This window comes from Leptodactylus fuscus, chromosome 7, assembly GCF_031893055.1.
Source record: "Leptodactylus fuscus isolate aLepFus1 chromosome 7, aLepFus1.hap2, whole genome shotgun sequence".
NCBI lineage: Eukaryota > Metazoa > Chordata > Amphibia > Anura > Leptodactylidae > Leptodactylus > Leptodactylus fuscus.
In genome coordinates, this window is record NC_134271.1 from 71,193,658 (window position 1) to 71,218,013 (window position 24,356).

Genomic DNA, 24,356 nt, shown 5'->3' on the forward strand with positions numbered 1-24,356 from the left:
GCTTTACACTACAGCTCTGATGCTTCATATAGGCTGCTCTGAAGAGCCGATATCTATGAATGAGGGGAACAAGCCTAGAGGTAGACCCAAAAACACTGTAGACATCTCCCCTGTAATTGATTATGTTCTTAAATATATAGCAAAAAAACAAGAAGAAAATTTTCCCCTCACAATTTTTCCTTTTTTTTGTGGTTGAATTTCCTTGTAACACAATAACTGGTTGGCATAGAAACAGTTTTTCACATAAACATAATTTGTCTAGTACATCATGTTAGTGTGTATATATATATATATATATATATATATATATATATATATATATATATATATTAGTAAAATAAAATTAGAATCAAGATCACCTTTGCTGGGATCAAAAGACACATGCTGGTTTCGTCAAAACAAAGTCCAAACAGCAGCAGGTGTAAGCTGACACTGGGACAGGTTTTACTGATGTGGTTGTGAACATACAGAAAACAAAATAAAACGGCAACAAAATAAAATCTTGCCTTTCTGGCACTTACTAGACATTAAACATCCCTAGCTAGCAGCTGGAGAGCTTTCCCCTGCCAACTTACAAACCAAACAATGTCCAGCAACCTTTTGCTAACATGTATGGGTTGGTTCACATCTGCTTTTTTATTCCGTCCAGGGAGAGTCTTCTTGGAGACCCCCCGAACGGAATACAAGCACAATTGCAAGCGCTGTGCTATTAAAGCACACGGACCCCATAGACTATATTGGGGTCTGTGTGCTTGCCGTGCACTGACCGCACGAATCATGTGGGCAGGAAAGTAGATTGGAAACTACTTTCCTATCCGCACGATTCCTGCAGAGATCTGACGGTAAGCACACATACTCTATGGGGTCTGTGCGCTCTTACAGCACAGCGCTTTGCACTTGTGTTTGGTATTCCATTCGGGGAGTCTCCATGTGGACTCTCCCCGGATGGAATCCAAACGCTGATATGAACAGGGCATACAGTATCTCTCACACAGACAGGCTGTGTCCCCAGACAGAAAGAGAGAACTGCCCTCCTGACCTCTCTCAATTAACCAATTCATTAATTACTATTTGAGGTCCTGTGCCTGATCCGTCACATAGGAGAGTGATCTTTGAGAAATATACCTCCTTTCCACAACCAATTCTGCACAATATTATATACCGTATTTTTCGGACTATAAGACGCACTGGACTATAAGACGAAGGTTTTAGAGGAGGAAAATAGGGAAAAAAAATTTTAAGCAAAAAATGGTAAAATATTTAATATATGGGAGTTGTAGTTTTGCAACAGCTGCAAGGCCACATTGACAGGTGACCCTGCAGCTGTACGGGGACGCATAGAGTGTTTTTTTTTTTGCGGGGCCAGATGTACTTTTTAGTTATACCATTTTGGGGAATATCTATTGCTTAGATCACTTTGTATTGAAAAAACCCCGGCAGTTTATAATATATGATTTTCTACTGTTATATATATTCTAGGGAAAATAGTGATTTAGAAGTTTTATTTCATATTTTTATTATATATTTTTAAGGCTTTTTTTTTTTTATTATTTTATTCCCCCCCCCCGGGGGCTTGAACCTGCGGTCACTTGATTGCAAGTCCCATAGACGGCAATACAAGTGTATTGCCGTCTATGGGACATTCTGTATATTAGTATTACGGCTGGTCATAGACCCAGCCGCAATACTAATATAGCAGTGACAGGCCTGTTAGCCTTCATTAGGCTCCCGGCTGTCACCCGAACAGGTCGGCTCCTGCGATATCGCCGCGCAGGAGCTGGCCTGCAACTTTACAGGTATGGGGCCGGTGGGGACTGGCCCCGGGGGAGAAGGGGCCGCCAATCCAGACCCGGCATCCACTGTACTAGAGAGGCGGATGCCGGCGAGGGATAGACGCTGGCACAGGTGCCGGGGCCTGAGTCTTTGCTATGCTCCTCTGCCCTGCATGAAGCCAGCGGCGGGGGGACGGAGGAGCGGAATAGCATCGCCCCTGCCGCTGGCTTCATGCAGGGCAGAGGAGCGCAGCGCCACATTCGGACTATAAGACGCACCCTTCTTTTCCCCCCAAATTTTTTGGGGAAAAAGTGCGTCTTATAGTCCGAAAAATACGGTATTTATTTATATATGTAGCAGAGGTAACATGAACTTCTGCAGTTCTTATCACAAAAGACAACAAAATCCAAAAAATCATTGGAAAAACATTTTAAAATTTTTGTTGCCTTCTGTGATAACCTATCACGCTGAAACAGTTTAACCAAGTTCTGTTTAATTCTGCTACATCTGTACATATATCTGTCTATCCTTCCTATAGCTTGGATTACACTTACCGATCACCTTGACAAAATAAGCATCGACTTCAAAGTTATTCATTAGGACGTGGATGGCGCTGTCCATAGAAGAATTTTTCTTACTTATTACGATGATGTCCAGAATGCCCTGCAATGGCAAAAACAAGTTTATCAGGTGGATCAAATAAGAAAAAATGCTAAAATCTTTCAACACTTTTTAGGTTTAGTGTGAAGACAAAAGTCTGTGGCCAAGAAAACCTATATCATGTCAACATAATTGATGTTATGCACTATTGTTGACCCAAAATATGAGTGTATGACTAGCTAAGGCATGAACTGAGGAAACTGAATGAATATGGGACTGCGGATCATCTAATCATCCCATGTTACACCTGTCTTATGCATTAAGGTCCCAGAAGAAGTTACTGTAGCTACTTGCTCTCTCACTGAACTATCTACACTTCCAAGAATTCCTAGATTTTTTTTTTCATATAAGGTTATATAAATTTTGGATAAGGGTAAGATCTGTCTGACATCTAGGGCATTCCGAACTGTGATTTATTGCAAGGAAGAACTGAGGAAAAAATGGAAGAAAGACAATCTGTGATCGATGACAGAGAGCCAATCCTGGAAGAGTTAATATGGCTGACAATGGCGTTCGACTACAAAGCAAGCTGCACTAGTTCTGAATTTACGGAGCATAGACGCTACGCTGCGATGAATTAGCACCACAATGCAATGCTATAAAGCAGCAGTTCACCCTGTGCCACCACCACACAACTAACAAATCAATTACAGTATATGAAGAAACGATCGACTCTGCAAATAAACGGAGTAAATAGTTTCCTTGGCAGCAGATTAATCTTTTTATCTCCATGTTTCTTCGTTATAGCCAACATCAAAGTAATGAATCTGCCCAGACTGGCATGGTAAATAATTTAAAATCAGATTTTATTAAAAGTTACATGGATGGAGCTGGAGGGTCGGAGTCACTGCTAATAAATTTATGTTATTAATTATTCAGAAAAACCACGACTTCAAAAATTTATCTACTTAACCCCTTCAGTTCCACGTGGCCCAGAACTGCGCTGGCTGTTGCTTTGCACCAGACTACAGTAACAGAATGGTGGTTATATTGGTTATCGCAAGCTTTTCCAGGGAATAATAGAAATATTAAAAGGCTCATTTACTAATTGATCTTTAATAGAAACTGCCATAGGAAAAGGCGTATAATCCTATAGCCCCCCCCAAACTTTTAACCGCTTTGACATATTTTTCTTATACCCTAGTAAACTATTAAGTACTGCCAGCTAGGGGCTGTTTTTCAGCTATGAGCTGGGGCGTGTAGTGCATCCGAGGCAGCAATTCTATAAATCATGCCTGATCGGCCTCAGAGTCTCTGCCTAATTAAGTCATTTGCTTTCATTATATGCTCCAGCTCCTAAAACCTGACACTAGAGAGGAGCCGGCGCAGCGTGTTCAAAGGGAAGCAGCAATTAAAAGTAGCAAAAGTGTTCTCACATCTTCGTAAACGTCAAAGAAGGTTGTCACCGCTGCGTCTTTTATCTGATTGAGGTCAGAAATCTCCCAGTGGACGTCAAACATCCTGGAGCATGTGCTATTCTTACATGGGACGTTCTCCAGCAGGAAAGCTTGCTGGTTACTAGAAGAGAGAACAAATACATTAGAAGAAAATTCAGATCAGGAAATCATTTGACTGGCCAGACCTGAATGTGATACTTTTCTTTTAAGTATACAGCCTGCCGTAACCAATTGATCCTGAAGAGGGCGCACGCAAATACATATTACATCATGCAAGATTAATTATTGTATAATATATTCTGCAACTTCTGAAAATACTTTGGGCAGATTTAGTTATAAAAATGCTCCATAATTCCGGTGTTATCTGGATCAAAAAATACGGTAGTGCATGCTTTACACTTTACAATTGTCCGGCCAGGGGAGGGGAATATTGAGAAAGGGACGAGCCCTGTAACGCAAGACATCGTGGCCAAAACATTGACAAAACTTTGCCACTTTGTTTTTTGTTGAAAATGGAGACAAAACTAGCACATAGGTTTAAAAGAATAGAAAATAAAAAAAAAACTTAATATTTAATAAATAGATTAAAGTATGGCTGCCATGTTAACACAGAAACAAAAATACATGAGACCATCCAATTATATCAAGAGACCACTCCAATCGTGTCTTGACATGGGATATGCTCAGACGCTCATATACATTGGATGGATCTTACCCAATTATCAAGGTTACATTGGGTCTTCAAGACCTATGCGGTGGTGGCTAACTGGGAACAGGGATGATCCACACAGATAAGGGACTTCTCCTTGGGAGTCACCAAACCAAAGAAGTCCTACCAACTAACCCAAATGGGCCCTGAAAACGTTACCCTGTACCCCAAAATAGCTCTCACCTTGACAAGGGCAGTACCCATGCTTTCTCACACCAATGCCCTATAAAACCCCGCCCTAATGCATATTTTGTCCGGTAACACATCTGTATCATATATACTGTAGGGCCTACACCCTGTATGGGACAACAGCGGATTAACCCAATCTGTACCCTTCACTGCGTGTTAGGATATTCAGTTGGGGACTATAGTATCAGGCCAAACCGGCTACTCCTGTTAGGTGTGCTATGGCTGTCTATTCTAACTTTGTACTGACCAACTTTTAGACAGAATTAGTAAATCTGCCCTATTGTGTTTCAATTCCTCACTATATTCATGATCTCTGCTTACGGTCAGTGACACAAGGTTCACACTAGCACTGTGATGGACCGAACGATGGAGAGCTGGACAACCAAAACGTCAGTTACACATTAACACTGGTGGACCCCATTGGTGATGTCCACCATTTAAAACTGAAAGGGGCGTAGTATAAAGTGCTCTGTGCTGGACTTTTCTCTCTGCGGATTATCGGTGGTTTCTGCGATGAAGTCTCCAACAGAGGCTCTGGTGCAATGTGAGCCCAGTTTGAGAACACACTTCTTTGCATCATCACTAAGAGCTTGCTACAATTGTGTCCAGTCTAGGGACTCCTATTTGAGCTAACCACATCAGAATGACAACTTTTTCACCTACTTGGATAATTTGTTACAATGTATCAGGAAAATGTATGAATTTGGATCTTCCTGTGACAGGATTGCACTCTACACTGGTACAATTGTAACATACCTCTAATTGTGAAAGATGTTAAGGGAATTCTCTACAGTAAGCTTTTGTCACACATCCACATAATCATTGCGGGTGCCATCAACCCTTTCCACCTGCATAACTACTGTAAGGTGGCTGCTCCTTAAAGGGGGTGCCCTGCTTTATTTTTTTTTAAATTATTTAAAAGTGTTGTTGAGGGGCCTACAAACATTAAAAAACATTATAAACTTCTCTTTGGGCCTATGACGGTCTTCTATATACAGGTTGCCTGGCTGATGTCAGCAGTCATATCCCGTTTGTGCTAGGTGACCGCTGCAGGCCCTCATGTTCACCTCTTTATAAACAGCACATGACTGTACCAAAGTCACCACTACCAAATCCAAGGGTCACCTTCACAAAATCAAGTCCTTTGCAGGGTCTTCAACCTGCAGTATGCATACTCAGTAGTCCCTGGACATACATGCAGCAGCTGAGAACACTCTTGGTCTGAGTGGGCATTATACTGTGTTAGAACACTAAGGCAGCATTATTCACACTCACCAATTCTCTGAGAATGTTTGGGCTATTGGTCATTTTATTTTTAATCTAGGTACAGACTTGAATGAGTCATGTCGAGATAAAGGTGCAAGACTGATGTGCTACATGTCTGCATCAAAAACACATGTGCAGAAGACTAAGGCCCCACGTAACATGCCGCAGCCAAAAAGAACTGCAGGAAAATCCGCAGCGGAAATACATTGTGGTTTTTCCTGCAGAGCTTTTCACAGACAGTTTGCAGACTTTCTGCTTCGATTATACCTATACGGAAACCGCCAGCGGTTCTGTAGGTATAATAAACATGCTACGATTTCCAAAAACACAAATGGTTTTGGGAATTGCAGCATTTCCGCTGGGGGTATTTTTCTGTAAATGTGTAGATGGGATTTGTTAGAATCCCATCTACTTTGCAGGGACTGTAAAACGCTGTGGTTTTTTGCCATAGCGTTTACACCATGTGGGGCTTCAGCCTTTGCTGTGTTCTTTTTTTGGAAACAAAGCCAGGAGTGGATCGGGCAGAAGGGAGACGTATAATAAGATCTTCCCTTATATTTACCATTCGTTTTGTAGCCATTCTTGGCTTTAGCTCAAAAAACCACAGTAACATCTACAACAATCAAAAAAAAGCTGTGTTTCCGCAACGCAGGGCCTCCGCCCTTATAAGGCAGTTGACTTTATAAAAAGAGGGCACGGTCACCCAACAATTATTACTGTCTTATAGTGGGGTCTGCCAGGGATATAGTCTGGTATAGGTCACTTTGATCGAAAGAATAGTGCCGAATATTGTGCTACTCTTCCCAACAAATCTGACATAACTGCCAATGGAAGCTTCAAATGGAGTCAGATCTTGTTACCATTTATAACTAAATTCTACTTTAAGGGTGTCTGGCTGGAAATTTTCTTCATTAGGGGGCACTTGATTTGAAGAGCAGTGCATTAATAGGTGCCACTCAATAGATTCCAGCGCCGTTGGGATCTTTTTCTCTAGCCCCCAGTATTCCCTAGCCATTCCTGTAGTTAGATATGGTGCCTGACATGTCAATTAGCCTCTCTACTGTCAGGGAGCTAGTCTTAGATAGGAGCAGGTTAGAGGGTATGATTCTGAGCTCTGACATTGTCCTCCTCTGTTTGGACAGAATTACAACCCCTTGCTTGCTACTGCCTAAGACCACCCACTAAATATCATATCAAACAATAAAACTAACTGCACTGACTGGGAATCTCAGGGGCTACAGAAAAAAATTTCAACTGTATCGGAATCAGTAGAGCCACAGTTATTAAAGAATGCAAGGAATTGGATTTGGTGATGAAAGGTCCACTTAATGACGTCCAATTTTAGGAAAGTTGGCGAATAGAGAATGGAGGAGGCATTACTGAAGACAGGTATGACAGTAGCATAGGAAAGCTGGGTGACACAGATTCCCACCAGGCTTTTGAAAAAAAACTGTTAAAAGCATATTAGATATGTGAGGTTGCCTGAAGGGCTCATATGTTATAGGGAAATCTTTAAGAAAATCACATATAATATCATCTAGGTTCATGACTAATATAAACCGTTCACGTACACGGCGGCCAGTTCAGTGACACTGCTGTTTTGTGTTTGCGGACAGTCTGCCCAAGGTTATACACAGAACTTATTACAATTCTACAGTCTGCACTACCTGCCAACGGGTACATAGATATAACCGCTGTGTACATGGGGCTGATTATAGAGGCAGAAGCTCAGTCTATTTGTGGCTTTACTTACATCCCTTCCACTTCTATATATGCCTCCCCCCAAACATTGTACTGGAGACCCCTCTCAACCTTCACATCACTCTGTGTCCAATTACTTGACAGCCTCCGAGCAGCAGCGCAAATCTGTATTTAAATTTATACCGAAGAGGATCTGGAAATATTATTATAACGTGGACACAAGGTGCTGAGAGAGATAGACACAGGATGGAGCTCGCCGCATCCACGGAGATCATTAAATTATCATATTGATGAAATTCACTGCGTTATGCTACAATGCAATGTGTGGCATTTTTACTCTAACTGGCAAAGGTCTTTAGTTCTGTTCATCCTGAGTCTCCTGATTCATGAAAGCATCTCCAGAACTACTGTAAAGGAAACAAGGGAAAACTGTTACTCTATATAACAATGCCATACACGCTTTGTCTTGCTCATACCGTTGAGGGCTTGTAATAGTTATGTTAGGGTAAGCAATCCACTGTGAACTCAACAAAACAGCAGCACAAATCTCACCAGCTAAATGGTATATGTGTCATACAAGTACAGGCAAATTCTTATTAGGCACCTAACAGAATTATGAATGCAGCTCCGTACGTGACTGGAGTAAAAGACATGTAAGAAAAGCAAACAATGTACGACTTAACATTATATTGTATATTTAATCTTGCGAACTGTGTGTAACATATAACTTGCTTCAATCCCTTTGTTAATAAATAGATACATTGTTATTTGCGCCAATGCATTGCTCACTACAAGAGACAGAATTTCAGCCTCACAGTATAAATACGAACAATCCTATTCACTGAAGGTAAGCAGAAATGTTGAAAATGGTGAGGAAATTAAAAGGGAGTCTGTCAATAGGGTAAGGCATATCAAACTTGCAATACAGTTAAATTGGTCAGGCTCACTTGAACGGAACTCCTTTTTATCCCCATGAAAACGTGTACCTCTGTTGCAGAGATATTCATTAATTTTACAATATGCAGATGAGTACCTGAAGCACCGATTCATTGCTCCATACTATTACGCCCTCCTTCCCCCGTCAATTGTTTGAGTGACAGGACCAAGGATCTATGCAGAAATCGCTCTTGGTCCTGTGTGCTCGCGTTCACACCAGCATATTAGAGCAATGTGGAATGTAGCAATTTGGAGCAATGAAGCTGCCTTTGGTGCTCAAGACTGCTCATTTGCATATTGTGAAATAAATGAATATCTTGGCAATGAAGGTACAAATTTTTATGGAGTAATAGGTTTTACCTTCAGGTGAGCCTGACCTATTTGTGTTACTAGTATAATATGCATCACCCTGGTGAGAGACTCTCTTTAAAGTACCGTATTTTGCGGACTATAAGGCGCACTTTCGATTTCTGAGGAAATCATACGATTTTATGTGCGCCTTACAGTCCGGAAAATATGGTATATAAAGTGACAGTTTTTCCCGTGCAGCTAAATCCTCCACCTGTGTTATGTTCCGGGAGACCCAGTACAAGCTACTTATGCACTGGTACCATACCCCAGCCTTTCTCCACTCCCTTAATCCTAACATCTCTTCCCAGTGTTGGCATTGCCGGGCAGGAGTGGGTACTCTGTATCATATTTTTTGGTACTGTCCAGGGATCCGTCCTTTCTGGCTGGAGGTCAAGTCCCTTACAGACGCTCTATTTATTCAAGGTGTCCCTTTAGACCCCCTCATCTATCTCCTCAATCTCCCCCCTACTCATCTGGGTAAGCACACCTCTAAATTGTTTCTTTATCTCTGTACCGCAGCCAAAACTCTCATCGCTCTCCGAAGGAAGAGTGCCTCTCCTCCCTCTGGCTCTGATCTTGTAGCCCGAGTTAAGGATGTCCGTAGCATGGAGAACTTGACAGCCACACTTAACCATACTGTTGAGGCGTTCCGGGCTATATGGTCATCTTGGGACGCATTTCCACTCTCATATTTTTGTGATGTGTATACATCCCCAGTCTATTGCTTTACGTTCATGTTTTTTATGTTTTCAACTCTTGTGTTGTATTGTATTTTACAAAAATCCTTTCAATAAAAATTACAGTTAAAAAAAAAAAAAGTTACAGTTTTCCTTACAGAAGAATTCAGCTTTATTTACATACTATTAGCAGAACGGTGTCCTAGCACATGGGTGGACTTTCAGTATCTGCATCCTCTCCGAGGCTACTGTTATTTTGAAGCTTGGAAGGTAACCAGTGACATGTGACTAAATCTTGAGCTGCACATAATGTGATCAAGCCCCATCGCAGCGCCACCAGACGACATGAGCAGTGATTATTTACAATCCTCCTCCGGCTGACATCTGCGGTGAGTGCAAATAAATCAGGCTGCAACACCGAGGCTGCAAATTCAATTAAATCACAATAATAAAAAAAACATGAAGCGCAGTGACCCAAACAAGGCACGGTGCAGGCGCCATCTATAACTAGCAAGATTGTAAATGGCTGGATCAATAGGCGAGCGATCTACAGCAAATTAACACTAATAAATAAGCCAGAAATGTATTATTTCTGCCGAGGTTCTGTGTTTGCAGCTTCATTATGAGATACTGTCATATCATGCTGTGGAAAAACTGATGACAACTATCGTGTCTTCCCACAGCAAGAACTTGTCATTGATAAACAGTTATAGTCATGGGCCCTAGTTTTCCCTTGTGCATAAATAATTAAAAAAAATTGTTAATCTGACATTAAATGGATATTCCTAATTTAGACATTTATGTCTGGATGGATCAGCACATCCATTTCTGATACATACGCTTGTGTCAAGAATAAGGGTACTCTGATCCACCATATGGGAAGGTTGCTAAATGCTGCACCCGTTCTGAAAGAGAATGAACAGGTACCACTTATATCCTGTACATGTACCAGAAATGTATGAGATGGGAATAACCCTCGAATGGGGTCTGAAGTGTGTCAGATTACATCATGGTTTACTGAATGGTTATAGACCAGTACATAACATTTCACTAGTAAGGGTAAAGAAACTTCAGGCAGACCAGTCGCAAGAGGAGAACCAGAACTACCCAGTTATAGACAGCACAGATTATGGTTACTAGATTGCAGAATGTATTAATGCCATAGACAGCACAGGGGATGAATCATTGTTTTTCACTGAAAAGACAAAAGAAACGCTCAATGGGAAAAAAACAATATGCACTCTTCATAAATCTGCCACTATGTTTCTTTAAGTTATTTTTACATGGCATACCGGTAATTAGGTTCTGATTTTGAGTTGGATTCAACTGAAAAGAAAAGACCTGCCCTGATCTTTTAGCAGATTCTGTATGGTGAGACTCACACAGATTAGCCCCATTCTGTCTAGGCCTCAGTGAGAAAACCCATTTCAGAAACTCAAAGCAATGGCATGAATTTGGAGAGGAATCTGAAGAGCAAGACTTACTCAAATTCCAACATGTGAACCTAGCCTTAAAGAGAAAAAAAGTAACTCTCCACCCCATGACTCCTCCATCTCATACACCTATTTGGTACAGAAGAAGAGGCAAGCACTCCCAAGGGTGAATACAGACAAGTTACTGTATTTTTCAGACTATAAGACACATTTTTCCCCCCCGAATTTGGAATGAAAATGGGAGATGTGCCACTCCTACCGCCACCAGATTCCTGTAGCAAGGCTTACTGCAGCTACAGGAGTGGGGCGATGCTGCGGGCCCCATCCTGGTATCCGCCATTACAATTACGGCGGATGCCAGGTCTGTAAAGATAATGGCAGCTGCTCCACTGTAGAGTGGTCACCAAAGCTACAGAGTCTCCACTGTAATGTACAGCAGAGAAACTAAGCTAATGCCCGCAATCAGATTCCATTCTGATCGTGGGCATTACTACCTGTAAGCCCACTCAAGCTGCTCCCCCGAGTTGGTGGGTACCTCTAAAGTTGTAGGCTGGCTCTTGCGCAGCAAAATCGCAGGAGCTGACCTGATTCTGTGACAGCTGGGAGCCTAATGAAGTCTTCCAGGCCTGTATCAACTACTGAAGACTACCAAGTTTTTTTTTTTTTATATAGGCCTGTCATAGCGATATTACTACTGAGGCTGGTCTATGAATAGCCTCAATAGTAATGTACAGTCTCTCCCATAGACTGCAATAGAGTGTATTGCAGTCATTGGGCTTGCAATCAAATGAAAAAGCAGAAAATTAGAAAAAAAAGCTGAAAATTACTGTGAAACACAAACTTTAGGTATTCCTGTGTCCGAAAACACCTGGTCTACAAACTTATACTTATTCCTGGACAGTGAACGTCGTAGCAGAAAAAAGAATCAAAATAGACAAACCGCTGTTTTTTTTCCACTGTTTTGCTTCTGATTTGAATAAAAAGTGATCAAAGCAATAGACATTCCCCAAAATGGTATAACTAAAAAAAATACATCTGACCCCGCTAAAAAAGATGCCCTATGCTCACCTATCAATGTGGCCCTGCAACTGTTGCAAAACGAAAACTCCCATGATTAAAGAGGACCTTTCACCACTTTTGGGCACATGCAGTGTTATATACTGCTGGAAAGCTGACAGTGCGCTGAATTCAGCGCACTGTCGGCTTTCCCGATCTGTGCCCGGTGTAAAGAGCTTACGGTGCCGGTACCGTAGTGCTCTATGGTCAGAAGGGAGTTTCTGACCATTAGCCAGAGACGTCCTTCTGCCTCGCGGCGCCTATCGCGCTGTGCTGTGGAGCGGGGAGGAACGCCCCATCCCTCTGCTCACACAGCTCGTCCATAGACCAGCATTATCAGGAGCGGGAGGGGGGAGTTCCTCCCCGCTCCACAGCACAGCGCGATTGGCGCCGCGAGGCAGAAGGACGTCTCTGGCTAATGGTCAGAAACGCCCTTCTGACCATAGAGCACTACGGTACCGGCACCGTAAGCTCTGTACACCGGGCACAGATCGGGAAAGCCGACAGTGCGCTGAATTCAGCGCACTATCAGCTTTCCAGCAGTATATAACACTGCATGTGCCCAAAAGTGGTGAAAGGTCCTCTTTAAATATTTTACCACAAAAACCTAGGTGCGTCTTATAGTCCGAAAAATACGGTACTCCAGTTTTACTGGTATGAGTTAAGTTTGATACTTTTCTTCCCATGAAGCATTTCCTGAGAAAGAAGTCTCCATACGTCAATTAGTATCCACACTCTCCCATTCTGAAGTCCTACTGAAACAAGTCCTGTATTATATTTTTCAGTATACCACATTAAGAGAAAGTCACTATATTTTACCATGTTATTAATCAGGGAACAGAATGAATAGCAATTGCCCAATAAATAGAGATCAATAGATATGGAGCCCAGCCTGACAAAAACCAACCTGCGTCTGCTGACCAGCCAGTCCTCACAGCTTCCCTGCCCTGTTACAGGAGCATTATTTTTAGAATTGCTCTACAGTCAGGAATTGTTAGCCGTACAATTCTACAATAGCTAGTAAATGTGACTAGAGCCATATTGGGAGCTAGAAATGAGAAAGTACACACTTTGGTTACATTTGCTGATCTTTAGAAGCAAAGTGGTGTCCTGTCCCAAAAATTGTTACCATAAGTGTTCTACATTAAATGTATATATCTATAGTGCATGTTGTGGTGGTTATGATAGTGCTTATGTATTTTAGTAAATTGAGTTTCCTTTTCCCCCCACTAAATGAGCTTTCTATTAACATTTTTTTCTCTTTCACTGCTGATTATGTGTAATAGTATGTTAAAGGGTTTGTCCGGAATAAAATGATACTTCGACACCAAGCTAAACACCTATTACCAACTTAACTTCTATCTATCTTACTTACCTTACCAAATATGTATATTTATCCAGATTGCTGGGGCGCTCAGGAACATTTTCAGATTTTCCGGTGACATTTCGTTTCCAGAAATGCTATGTTGCTAGTTATAAACTAGTTCTAAGGTGAGTGAGCTGAGCTAGTTAGTTAGGAAGGGGGCAGGCTAGCTAGGGAAACAGGGAGGAGGTGCGAGGGAGTGAGAGAGGGAGGGGGACCCAGCTCTGAGTGAAGAGCCTTGCATCATGGTAGTTGTAGGATAAAAGAATGAGAAGCTACCCATGTAAAAAAATGCAGAGGATGCCAGGAGCTCCCATATAAGACCAGAAATCACTTAAAACACTGGTATCAGTATGTGGGTGCACTTATTAACCCACTGATAGTAGACTTTTTTTTTTTTTTTAAAGATTTTTTTTTTTGCCTAGAAAACCCCTTTAAGGTTCTTCCATGGTCTGAGGCCCTTGACATACTATTACATCAGGATTAGGGAAAGGGTTAATCATGGCAGCAAACTCTGCTACAATTCAGAGAAACAGATGAGATGGACTGGCTTACACTGTATAATAAATGACCTTTCATTGTGGCTGCAAACGTTCACAGCCCTAACTTCTCACAGATGACTGTTTCGTACAATTGGATACAGGGTAGACAACCTTCCAGGACTTAAGACTGATTCATGGAGTCCCTCTTGGAGATGACCGTGGTACGACCCGGATAGCATACTGACCCAATCATTTGGACAGATTCTATTCCTACCCGATTTTGCAGCTGTGCATTGAATGAATGGAGTTGTAGAAGCACGGACGATGCATAACATCGGCGATAACATCCATGAGCCGGTCGTACCATTCAGTCATAGCCGGCAGCCAGTCTACAGTCGTCTGCAAGGGGCCTTATCCTGCACCAATGGATTGTAACAAACTATCAGAACGGGAGAGATGTGTGCTGCTGATGCTAAGTTCACATCTGTATCGGAGTTTTTGTAGGAGGACTTCACTCTCCGCTGGTTTTATATTGAAATGGTAAATTATAGTCTAAAATAATAAATTACAGTTTATGGGGTCCACAGGCAGCCACTGTTTCAGCGGATGGGCTTTCCATTACTTGGGTGTAAATCTAGCCTGATGTGTTTAGAATACTATCTAAGTGAGATTCAACTGTAGCAAATATTCAGATGTTTGTTTTAGGTTGAATGAGAGTCTGTCAGTTTTCCTTGTCTTGTCGCCCTCATGTCAATGTGTCATTTTTATGTCATTGTGTTGTTTCCCCAGTGTTAGAGTACCATTTTTTTCCCCCTCTAGTGTCGGTGTGTCAGTGTTCTGTCCCCCAAGTATCAGTGTGTACCACTGACCGAGGGTCGTCATACCATTTTTCAGTCACCATTGTGTCAGTTTGCATTGTTCTTTTACCCCAAAAGCCTCAATGTCATTATTCTGTCATCCGTCAATGCATCATTGTCCTGTTCTCAGAGTGTCATTTTGTAATTTTTCTGTCAAATTTAACAACAAAATGACACCCTTGTGCTACCTCTAGAGTTAGTGTGTTACTCTCCTGCATATCTCCAAATCGGATAACCATTACTGCAAGACTCTCCAGTTTGTACACCCCATGCGTTCCCTATAGTCGATGAATAATCCTCGGAGCACCATTTCGTTATTAACCACATGACTGTATTCCTTCCCCCCTCACCCTCTCTGGTGCAGCCTCCAGCAGGGAACAGGATGATGGAAACCACTCGATACATTAGGAAGCTGTGCTTTCAATTCCACAAGCAGAACAATTTACAATGAAACCCTTTCTCACATTGCCCCGAGAATGTGACTATCTGCAGCCCCCCGTGACGAGGGTAATCTTCTCTACTAGAAAATCCTCATACCGATTTATCAGAACACAGAGCTGTGTGGGTGAGGGGATGGCTTACACAGATCTGTCTGTGGTATTCCAATTTTATGCTAACAAGCAGTAAAGTCCATGTGTGAAGAATCACAATGGCTCTAGAAAATGGTGCCCCTAATCTGTCATCACTTCCTATCCTGTATGCCATCACTGTCCCCTGAGTATGTCACCAATGGCTCCAGAAATCTCGTCACTATTTCCTGGAAGCATTTCCAAGACGCCAATCCTCCCAGGGCAGGAGAAGTGTACCCCTTTCCGCATGTTGCTTCTTAGCTTTTAAACATATTTTTTTATGGATTTATGTTTTTTTTTAACCCTCTATATCTATTATACTGCCTCTTTCTATATACTGACATCCAGACACTTGGAACTCAGTAACTCATATCTTAAAGGAGCTGTCCAGACTCAATTAAAAAAAAAAAAAAAAAAAAAAAAAGGTAAAAGTACTCACCCAGTCCCTATTCTCAAGTTGGACATCTTTTCCTCATGCCCTCTGGTCCACGGTCTGCCAAAGCCAGAGGGTGAAGGGACCATTGTTGGCCATCACTAGCCTCAGCAGTCACATGCTGGGTACTGGCGACATATTAGTAATAAATTAGAAAAGCAATATATTTTTCTCTATGGCAGCAGCCATATTTTCCCCTTGCTCTCTTCCCCACTAATTCTAGTGCACATAAGCCAGAAAGGGGTTTAGACACTACATTTTTTTGTCTATACAAAAAGTCTGGCCATTTGGTTGAAAAAAAAAATCCGCCAAGTAACTGACAGTATGGAAGAGAAACGAATAATAATGGCACTAGTGCCAGCAGTAGTGTACACACAGTGACAACAGACACCCATGTACAGCTTCACAGGGAAAGTCACCCAATAGCAAATATGTGTAGTTATGCTCTTCACTCTATTCTTGCAATATTATACATGTTTACCTTACAGGAGATTAGGAAAGCTGAGTAACAACCAATGTATAGGTATTCTGAATACCAGACATCTCTATTGCCCTGATGCTATATGTACTAAATAGTATGTCCAGATTTAATTTTAAGAGTCTTGGGAAACCTGGGTACCATACCAAGTAATGCAGTAACAGGGATTGCTGTATATTAAATAAACCAAATAAATCTCTGTTTGCTAGATTTGTCTTTCGGGGCTCTGAGAAAGCTGGGTAGCATAGAATATGGAGTTGTCATAGGGCATACTGAATGCTACATTTATCTAAATAAACCCTATTCCTTGCCATATAATTGTGCCATATCATTTTAGATGTGTTTTTCAGAGTCCAGGGAAAGCTGGGTGAAGGTAATGTCATATTAGGGACTGGCGAGTACTAATTATAGCTTAGTAAAACCTCCTCCTAACTCTGTAAATGATCCTTAACGTGACAGATGTATCTTCGAGGTCCAAAGAAAGCTGAGCAACATAACGGTCAGTGCTGTAATACAGACTTCTGATGAAGCATAATCCACCTATATAAGCCTTCTAAGTTAGGACATCGCTAGCTATTTTTGACTTTTAGGAATCTGGGTGGTTTGCACAAAACAGATAAGAGCTACACACTTGGAATTCTCCCCTCTTTCTGATGTAGTTCATGCTCTGGAGCTGCACTGTCTTCATTACACTCAATGGTACTCCATTACATGATTAGACTGAATGGGATATAAGCCCCAGCCCCTCCCTGATGAGCCCCACCCTTCCTGAACATTCTTTAATGTGCCAGTGCTTGTAGCTGGTTTCCAGACAGCAATGGCACTGCACAGTGGCACAAAGCACTGTGCTAAAAGTCTGTAAGATTTCTGCTAAACTGCTCAGAGCTGGAGTTTAGCAGTTAGTCCTGCAAACATAGCTGGAGATTTATTATATAATGCAGATTTTAGTTTTTTTTTCTTGATTTTAAGGGTTTAGTGTCCATTTAATGGAGATCAGATCTACTTGAAGGAAGTTTTAATCGCAGCTGTATAAGAGGTGAAGTGCATATCTGTCAGATACAGGATTCTGGATGTTCTCAGTACTGGAGATAAGTGACAAAACAGTACTACAGTTCCTAAAGAGAGCAATGTGTGTCCATGGTTATGTACAAACCTTGCATAGTATTATTTTGCAGTTATGCACAAATTCACGTATTCTTGGGTTTGCATGCAGTCTGTAACCACTTATGCTTACATAAGAGCTGTATACACAAAACGGTAGAAACTTTACAAATTGCTGCAAACATCTACACATCATTTAAGATGTTCTCTAACTAACATTTTCACGACTTCCTTTGCAACACAATGATATACAGTCTTTACAGACCACACTGACAAGTTGAGAATGAATTTCCATTGCTGTGCTCCTGTAATGCAGCTTCTGCGGAATAACCCTGATACTGTACATCTCATAATTAGCTCCATTATTCCCGGAGATCCACACAATTGTGTCTGATGTAAACCATCCCATTGGGACTCATCTGTTACTGTTAATCCGGACAACGGAGCAGCTCTTAGGCAATCGGCCATCAATTCTCTTCTACTTGGAGGAGTCTCGGGAATTGTTTAAACAAACCAAGCTCGGCAAGAGTGGACGCAAATGATATTATGATGGAGTAAACTCAAGACGAAGAGACAGAAAATGAAGAGGAATAACCAGGTCTAAATCACCAGCAGAATTCCACAATGAACACACCAAATACAATGCACAGCGCTGGGGACCAGATGTTACAGTACTATGGCTGTCAACCTGTAAAATGTCTTAAAAGTAAAACATTGTGTCTTAGAAGTAAACTTTAGGATTCAGCTTTGTTCGTTCTCCGGCTATACCCTATTAGGGCATAGCAATGACCAGTGACTTCAGTTTAGCTGTTAAACTGTTCATTGCAGACCAAGATAGTCTGAAATTCACCTTATGTGTCATCAAAAGTTCATATTGCTCTACTGTTCCTCTTTTATGCTTTACACTGCAGCTCTGTTTGACAAAACTCGGTGCCTGGAAAGCCAATTTCATACAAGAAAGAAAAATGGTCATAAACTAGAAAAAACTAAAGCCTAGACGTAGTAGAGACTAATCTTACAGATCTCTGCAGGCATGAAAGGGTTACTGCGGATGAGTTCCTACACTTATTACTTTTATTAAGGTAATATAATTTAATAATGCAGCCAGACATATTTAAACCACCCGTGTTTATTACAGTCATATTTATCAGCTTCTGAGGGTAATGGATATTATAGCGGTGAAACAAAAGCACTCAACGCGGCCGAGAAATCCTGAGTCTGATGAAGTAGATGAGTCACTATTTGGCAGCGAGCTGTGGAGAGAGGCAAAATGTAGGCAATATTCAAGGGGCGTCTAGTCCGCGCCCAGTTTTATGCAATGTTGTACATGTACATCACCTTAATTCAGCTACCTCAGCAATATTTCCCAACCAGGGGACTCAGGAACCAGATGTGGAATTAAATGGTCTGTCCATAGCTCTTTTCTTACAACAAACTGATCTCCTCCTATGATACCCAATTGCCCTAAACGGCCATTTACAGAAGGGATGACTTGAAAACACTTTAAAAGAAGAAGGAAGAGAGGCACCGAGCCGATCCTAGTGTATTAACTTTGATAATGCGGAGATATATTATAGAAAGGTGACTGCTCACCTGGTGTGGTTGTGTTTGTCACAACAACCACTGAACATCCATCAATTGTGTGTAGAGTGCAGCTGCAGGTCACCGTCACCAGGACGTCAAATCATGGAAGAAAAGGACCAGCCTCCAAAGGAAAAGCCAAAGACCAGCGCTCGCCCATATACAATAAAGGACTTTATTAAGCACGACGCGTTCCGGGCCAGGATGCCCTTTCTCAAGTGCAGATAAATCTTAAAACAACCACATACATTTACTTCATTAACAAAACTCAAGGTACATACAAATACGCCCGGAACGCGTCGTGATTAATAAAGTCCTTTATTGTATATGGGCGAGCGCTGGTCTTTGGCTTTTCCTTTGGAGGCTGGTCCTTTTCTTCATTGAAAACACTTTGTTATTCTGAGCCCCCCCATGTTTACCTTACTAAATAGTAGCCAGCTTGCTGATAGCTTAATAGCGAATAGTGTAAAGTGTTGGGCAAGGACTTATAAAAATTTTAATAAAATGGTATAATTAAACCCCACAAAAAAAAGGCCTCAAGCATCCTTACACACGCAAATATAAACAAGTTAAGGATGTCAGAATATGGCGATTTGTAGAAAAAAACTTTTTTTTTTTTTTTTTTTTTTTAAAGAAATGTAAATAAAACTATATTAGCCCATAAGAAAGTCACATAGATGTACTTTTTCTCCCCATCTTCTCAGTAGATTATACAGAATAATAAATGTTACGCTTATGAAAAGAACTTTGTCTGGTAAACATTAAGCCCTAATATGGCTCTGAGCGCAGAAAAATAAAAAAAAGTTATGGGATTTGAAAGAGGGGAGTCAAAAAAGAAAATCAAAAAGTGCCACAGGTGGGAAGGGGTTAATTCATGCCAAATGTAGCAGCAGGGCATTGGTTGTTACTACAGACTCCTATAAAGGTGGCAGTGACAGTTTATTATCTCCCTGCCTTCCCACTCACTGTATAAACAGCCCTCAATGAGCACTGTGTAGACAGATATGGGAGCCTCCATGATGCATGATCAATGCCCCTAAACATGTCCTCATTACAAGTTCTAGCCCAACTTGTTGACAACAACATGTCACCTTCTTAAAAATTATCATACAGAAGAGAAAACCATTTTAAAAATTTTTTGTAGGACTTTGTGCTATTAAAAAAAATATGAAAAATGTGAAAAAAGACACCCTCCTTTTTGTTTACATTTATAAGAAAAAACATAAAAAAAAAAAGAAAAAAGTTTTATGTGTCACCGAAAAATAAGACAAGAAAAAATTACTTGAATACCGCAAAAGAAAAAAAAATGTTATTGTCCTCAAAATCGCATGTAAGAAAAAACCCAAAAATGTGTTCGGCCCTGAACCAGCAAAAACAGCCCGATCCTGAGCTGTGCACAAACAAATGCCCACAAACCTCGGGCGGCAATATCGTAAAGAAGTCCAGGTCAAAATACCTCCAAAGCGAAGTGATGAATTCATACAGAATTCCATAACTTTAAGTTATTGCTGCTAAAGGTGGTTGTACACGCTATCGGTTCAAGGGAGATACTTCATTTTCCACACATGACTTTTCCATTTTCGCCTCCTTATTGTTCAATAAATAATGTGCTGCGTGTTGTTGTTCACCTGGGGGTTGTTCTTCTTAAGTCTACAGCTACCCGTATATTTACTATAGTGGTCATCAATCTCACTCAGATACCTCATTCACATGTATGCCAAATTCAGCCTTCTGTTTAGTACGAGTAGCTGCCACCCTTATGGTTACTGGGATCCTTCCAAAGGACCTGACCGAAAACTTATAAGCATTCAGGCTTCTCAAGACAGAAACTAAACAACAATCCTATCCTTAGACCCCTATACTCCTTTAAGACTAAAGGACTGTTCATGAATTTGTTCTCATTTCTAACACATCACAGCCATTAGGAGTGCCACTTCCTGACCCCCTGTGCACAGTGTAGAATGGAGTCACAAGGACAGGATGACGCTTATCTCCTTAATCAAGACGATCAATCACCGGAATGAGATCCAATGAACTTAGTCCAGGGATGGAAAAGAAAATTAAATAGCCGTTCTGCTTGATGGATCTCTACAACTCGATGACACGGCCATTTTCCAGCTACCTGTGGAAAGCAGCTGCATGTAAATGGTGCAGGTCATCAATAATACACTCCTTTAAAGAACACGCCATTTTTAAGCATGACATTTTTTTTTTTTTTTTCCCCCATTGCAGATATCTATCTATCTATCTATCTATCTATCTATCTATCTATCTATCTATCTATCAATCTTTAAATCTGTGTGGCATTATCAGGTCATGTACAATCTGGGCAGTACCATTCCACTTTTTTAATACTGTTTATTGCTGACCTACAATAAGAGTTCATGTTGAACATTTATGTTGTGATGGCTATGGCGGTACTAAACAAGTAGCAGATTTATCAATGTATATATGTGTTTTCAATATTTTTTTTATTCCCGGTTTTGCTTGTGTTCATGTGGGCACAGTGGAAAGGTTTCATGATCGCCTAGGTGTAATAGCAGGTTAAGGTTACTCATCAGTTCGGAGCCTTCGACATACTATTCCAGAAAGTTGCATAAAAGGGTTAATAACGTTGGTCTCTGTGCTACAGTCTATATGACTGGATAAGATGGACTATACGGTTTAATATACAGTTTACATTTTACAGAGGCTGAAAACCTTCCCAGACCTAACACTTCTCACAGCTGAGAGTTTTGTACTTTTGCATGCCGTCTAGACCAGTGGTTCCCAAAATTTCTGAAGGTAGGAACTCCTTTTTGATAAGAATTTTAACAGGGACCCCTTCTATCATACTTAACCGCATTTGAAAAATAAATGTCCTTACGCTGGGTTCACACCTTCGTTTGGGGTCTCCGTTCTATGGTTTCCGTCTTCTGCATGCCAGAAGACGGAAACCATAGACCAGGTCCGGCCGTAAGCGGCGGTGAGCGTTTTAGGCTCTCCGCCGCGAAACCGGATTTTTTTATCCGGACACAGAGTACTGCATGTCTGACTCTGTGTCCGGATTAAAAAACCCGGTTTCGCGGCGGAGAGCGCAAAACGCTCACCGCCGCTCACAGCCGGACATCTCTCTCACCCATTCAAATGAATGGGTGAGAGAGACTCCTGCAGGTTTCCGTATCCTGCCTGTGTTTTAGGCAGGAAACGGAAACCTAAGTACGGAGTGCGGGGCCGCAGATGTGAACGAGCCCTTACCAGTATTCTGTCTTATTCCGCTGTAATATTCCAGCCTTTTAGCATTGTATTCTGCCTGTTATTCTATTCTACCATTACAGTATAATGCTCCACAATGGCCTTCCATAGTATAATGTTCCATAGTGGTCCCACATAGTATAATGCTTAGCAGAATTGGAAAAATCCCACAAGATTCATTTAAAATATATATATTTTAAATCCAACTCCCCCCCCCCACTTTACCAGCTTTGGCAATGCCAAATATCTATTCGGACGTGCCAATAAAGCTTTTTTGATTTGATTATATATATATATATATATATATATATATATATATATATATATATATATATATATATATAACCCCACCCCGGTTAGTTCCTGTGAAATATTGTACTCTGGGGTCTCCTCAGACCACAGAATATAATAAATGTAGGCCAAGAGGACGTGAGTAAAAGTAACACACAATCATACTCTCCTTGTCTCACCTCTCCTGGGCATCATCACAATGTCTGGCGGTCACCTTGTGTGCTTGCAGACCTAGTCAGCTCAATCACAGGCCTCAGTGGTGACTCCAGAGGTGTATGACGTTACAAGAGGTCTGAAGAGGATGTGGGGTGACTGCAGGATGCCACAAGGGGAGTCCTGAAGCCATGATGCATTGACCCAGCACTTTGAAGAGGCCCAATCACGGGGCTAACTAATGTCAGTGACCCTGGGCGTATAATGTCACAAGAGGCCTGAAGACGACGCCGTAAGGCTGCTTTCACTCGAAGTAACGCTCCGCTCATTCTGACATGTAAACACCTGTCAGAGTGAGCGCTGTGAAACAGAATCCCATTGACTTCAATGGGTGCCGTCTTACGCGCTCTACACATTGAAATCAATGGGTTTGAAAGCCTCCCATTGATTTCAATGTGTAGCGCGCGTAAGACGGCACCCATTGAAGTCAATGGGATTCTGTTTTACAGCGCTCACTCTGACACGTGTTTACGTGTCAGAATGAGCGGAGTGTTACTCCGAGTGAAAGCAGCCTAACTTTGCCAGAAGGCCAGGAAAGATTAGTATAAGTATTTCTTATCTTTACTCACCTTCCCGGCCCACCACTGAAGGCTGTGCAGTGCACTGCTACAAATATGGTGGCTGAACTTTATCACCCGCCATACTGGGACCGCAACCCAGCGTAGCACAGCCCTAATGTCCACTGATGGCTCACAACTCCTCAGCAGTCTTCACATAAACCTCAGGGGATCTCAGACCATAATTTAGGAACCACTTGTCTAGGTAATAATTCAGGACTAAACACTGGTACGTTTTACTTGCAACAAACTATTAATAAAGGAGAGAGATTTCTGCTGCTGGTGTGTTTAGCTTACAAAAGACTGTCCAGTTTGATACAATGTAACAACCCTTCAGCTGTGTAACATTGTTTCTTATTTAACAAAGTTGCAGCAAAAACTTGCGAAGTCCTTTCCCTAACTAGTTCAGTAGTATATTGTGTTCCCTCAGATCTGCAAATGTTCATGTACTTTACATCCTGGCAACACCTGACAAATTGAGCCATCACCGATCCCAAAGTGAGAGCAAAGAAGGGTTAATTCATGGGGCATCTCCAGGGGAGATAACAAGAAGTAATGACACCGTACTGGAGACATAATTGCATCTTATAAGCAGATAAATCAATAGAGAGAGAGGTTGAGCCGAGAGAGCTGCAGGGAATCGGACGCCAAAGCTTCTTCAATTACAAATAGATATTGACCGCCTTATCACCGAATTCCCAAGATCAGATACAGTAATTCCTCCTGAGAGGCTTCTGATCAGTTTTCTGCAGTGGAGAGACCACCTTGAGTAGAGGGAAATGCTCTTATAAGCTAAGGCCACATGTTGCGGAAACTCAGCAGAAATAACACTGCGTTTTAAAGTACCAGCAAAATGAATTAGATTTGTTTAATCTGATTCAGACATGGTGGAAAAACCCACTGCGTTTCGATTACAAATGCCTTCTTGAAATACAAAGCGTTTTTGCCTTCGTTATATGGGGTGTTGAAGAAAATGCATTAGAAAAGCGATGAAATCACAAACATTTTCCCCGTCACTTGTCTGTGCAAAAAAAAAAAAAAAAAAAGGT

General features: G+C 41.5%; 1 protein-coding gene across 1 annotated transcript in view; it reads right to left on the bottom strand.

Moving 5' to 3' along the window:
- Positions 1 to 24,356, bottom strand: part of ITFG1 (integrin alpha FG-GAP repeat containing 1) — a 137,523-nt gene that overhangs the window by 34,729 nt on the left and 78,438 nt on the right. Inside the window, exons 11-12 of the mRNA XM_075282112.1 lie at positions 3,810 to 3,951; positions 2,328 to 2,436 (exon numbers count right to left, since the gene is read on the bottom strand). Of these exons, the coding sequence (XP_075138213.1) occupies positions 2,328 to 2,436; positions 3,810 to 3,951 (251 nt within the window). The remainder of the gene's footprint in view (positions 1 to 2,327; positions 2,437 to 3,809; positions 3,952 to 24,356) is intronic.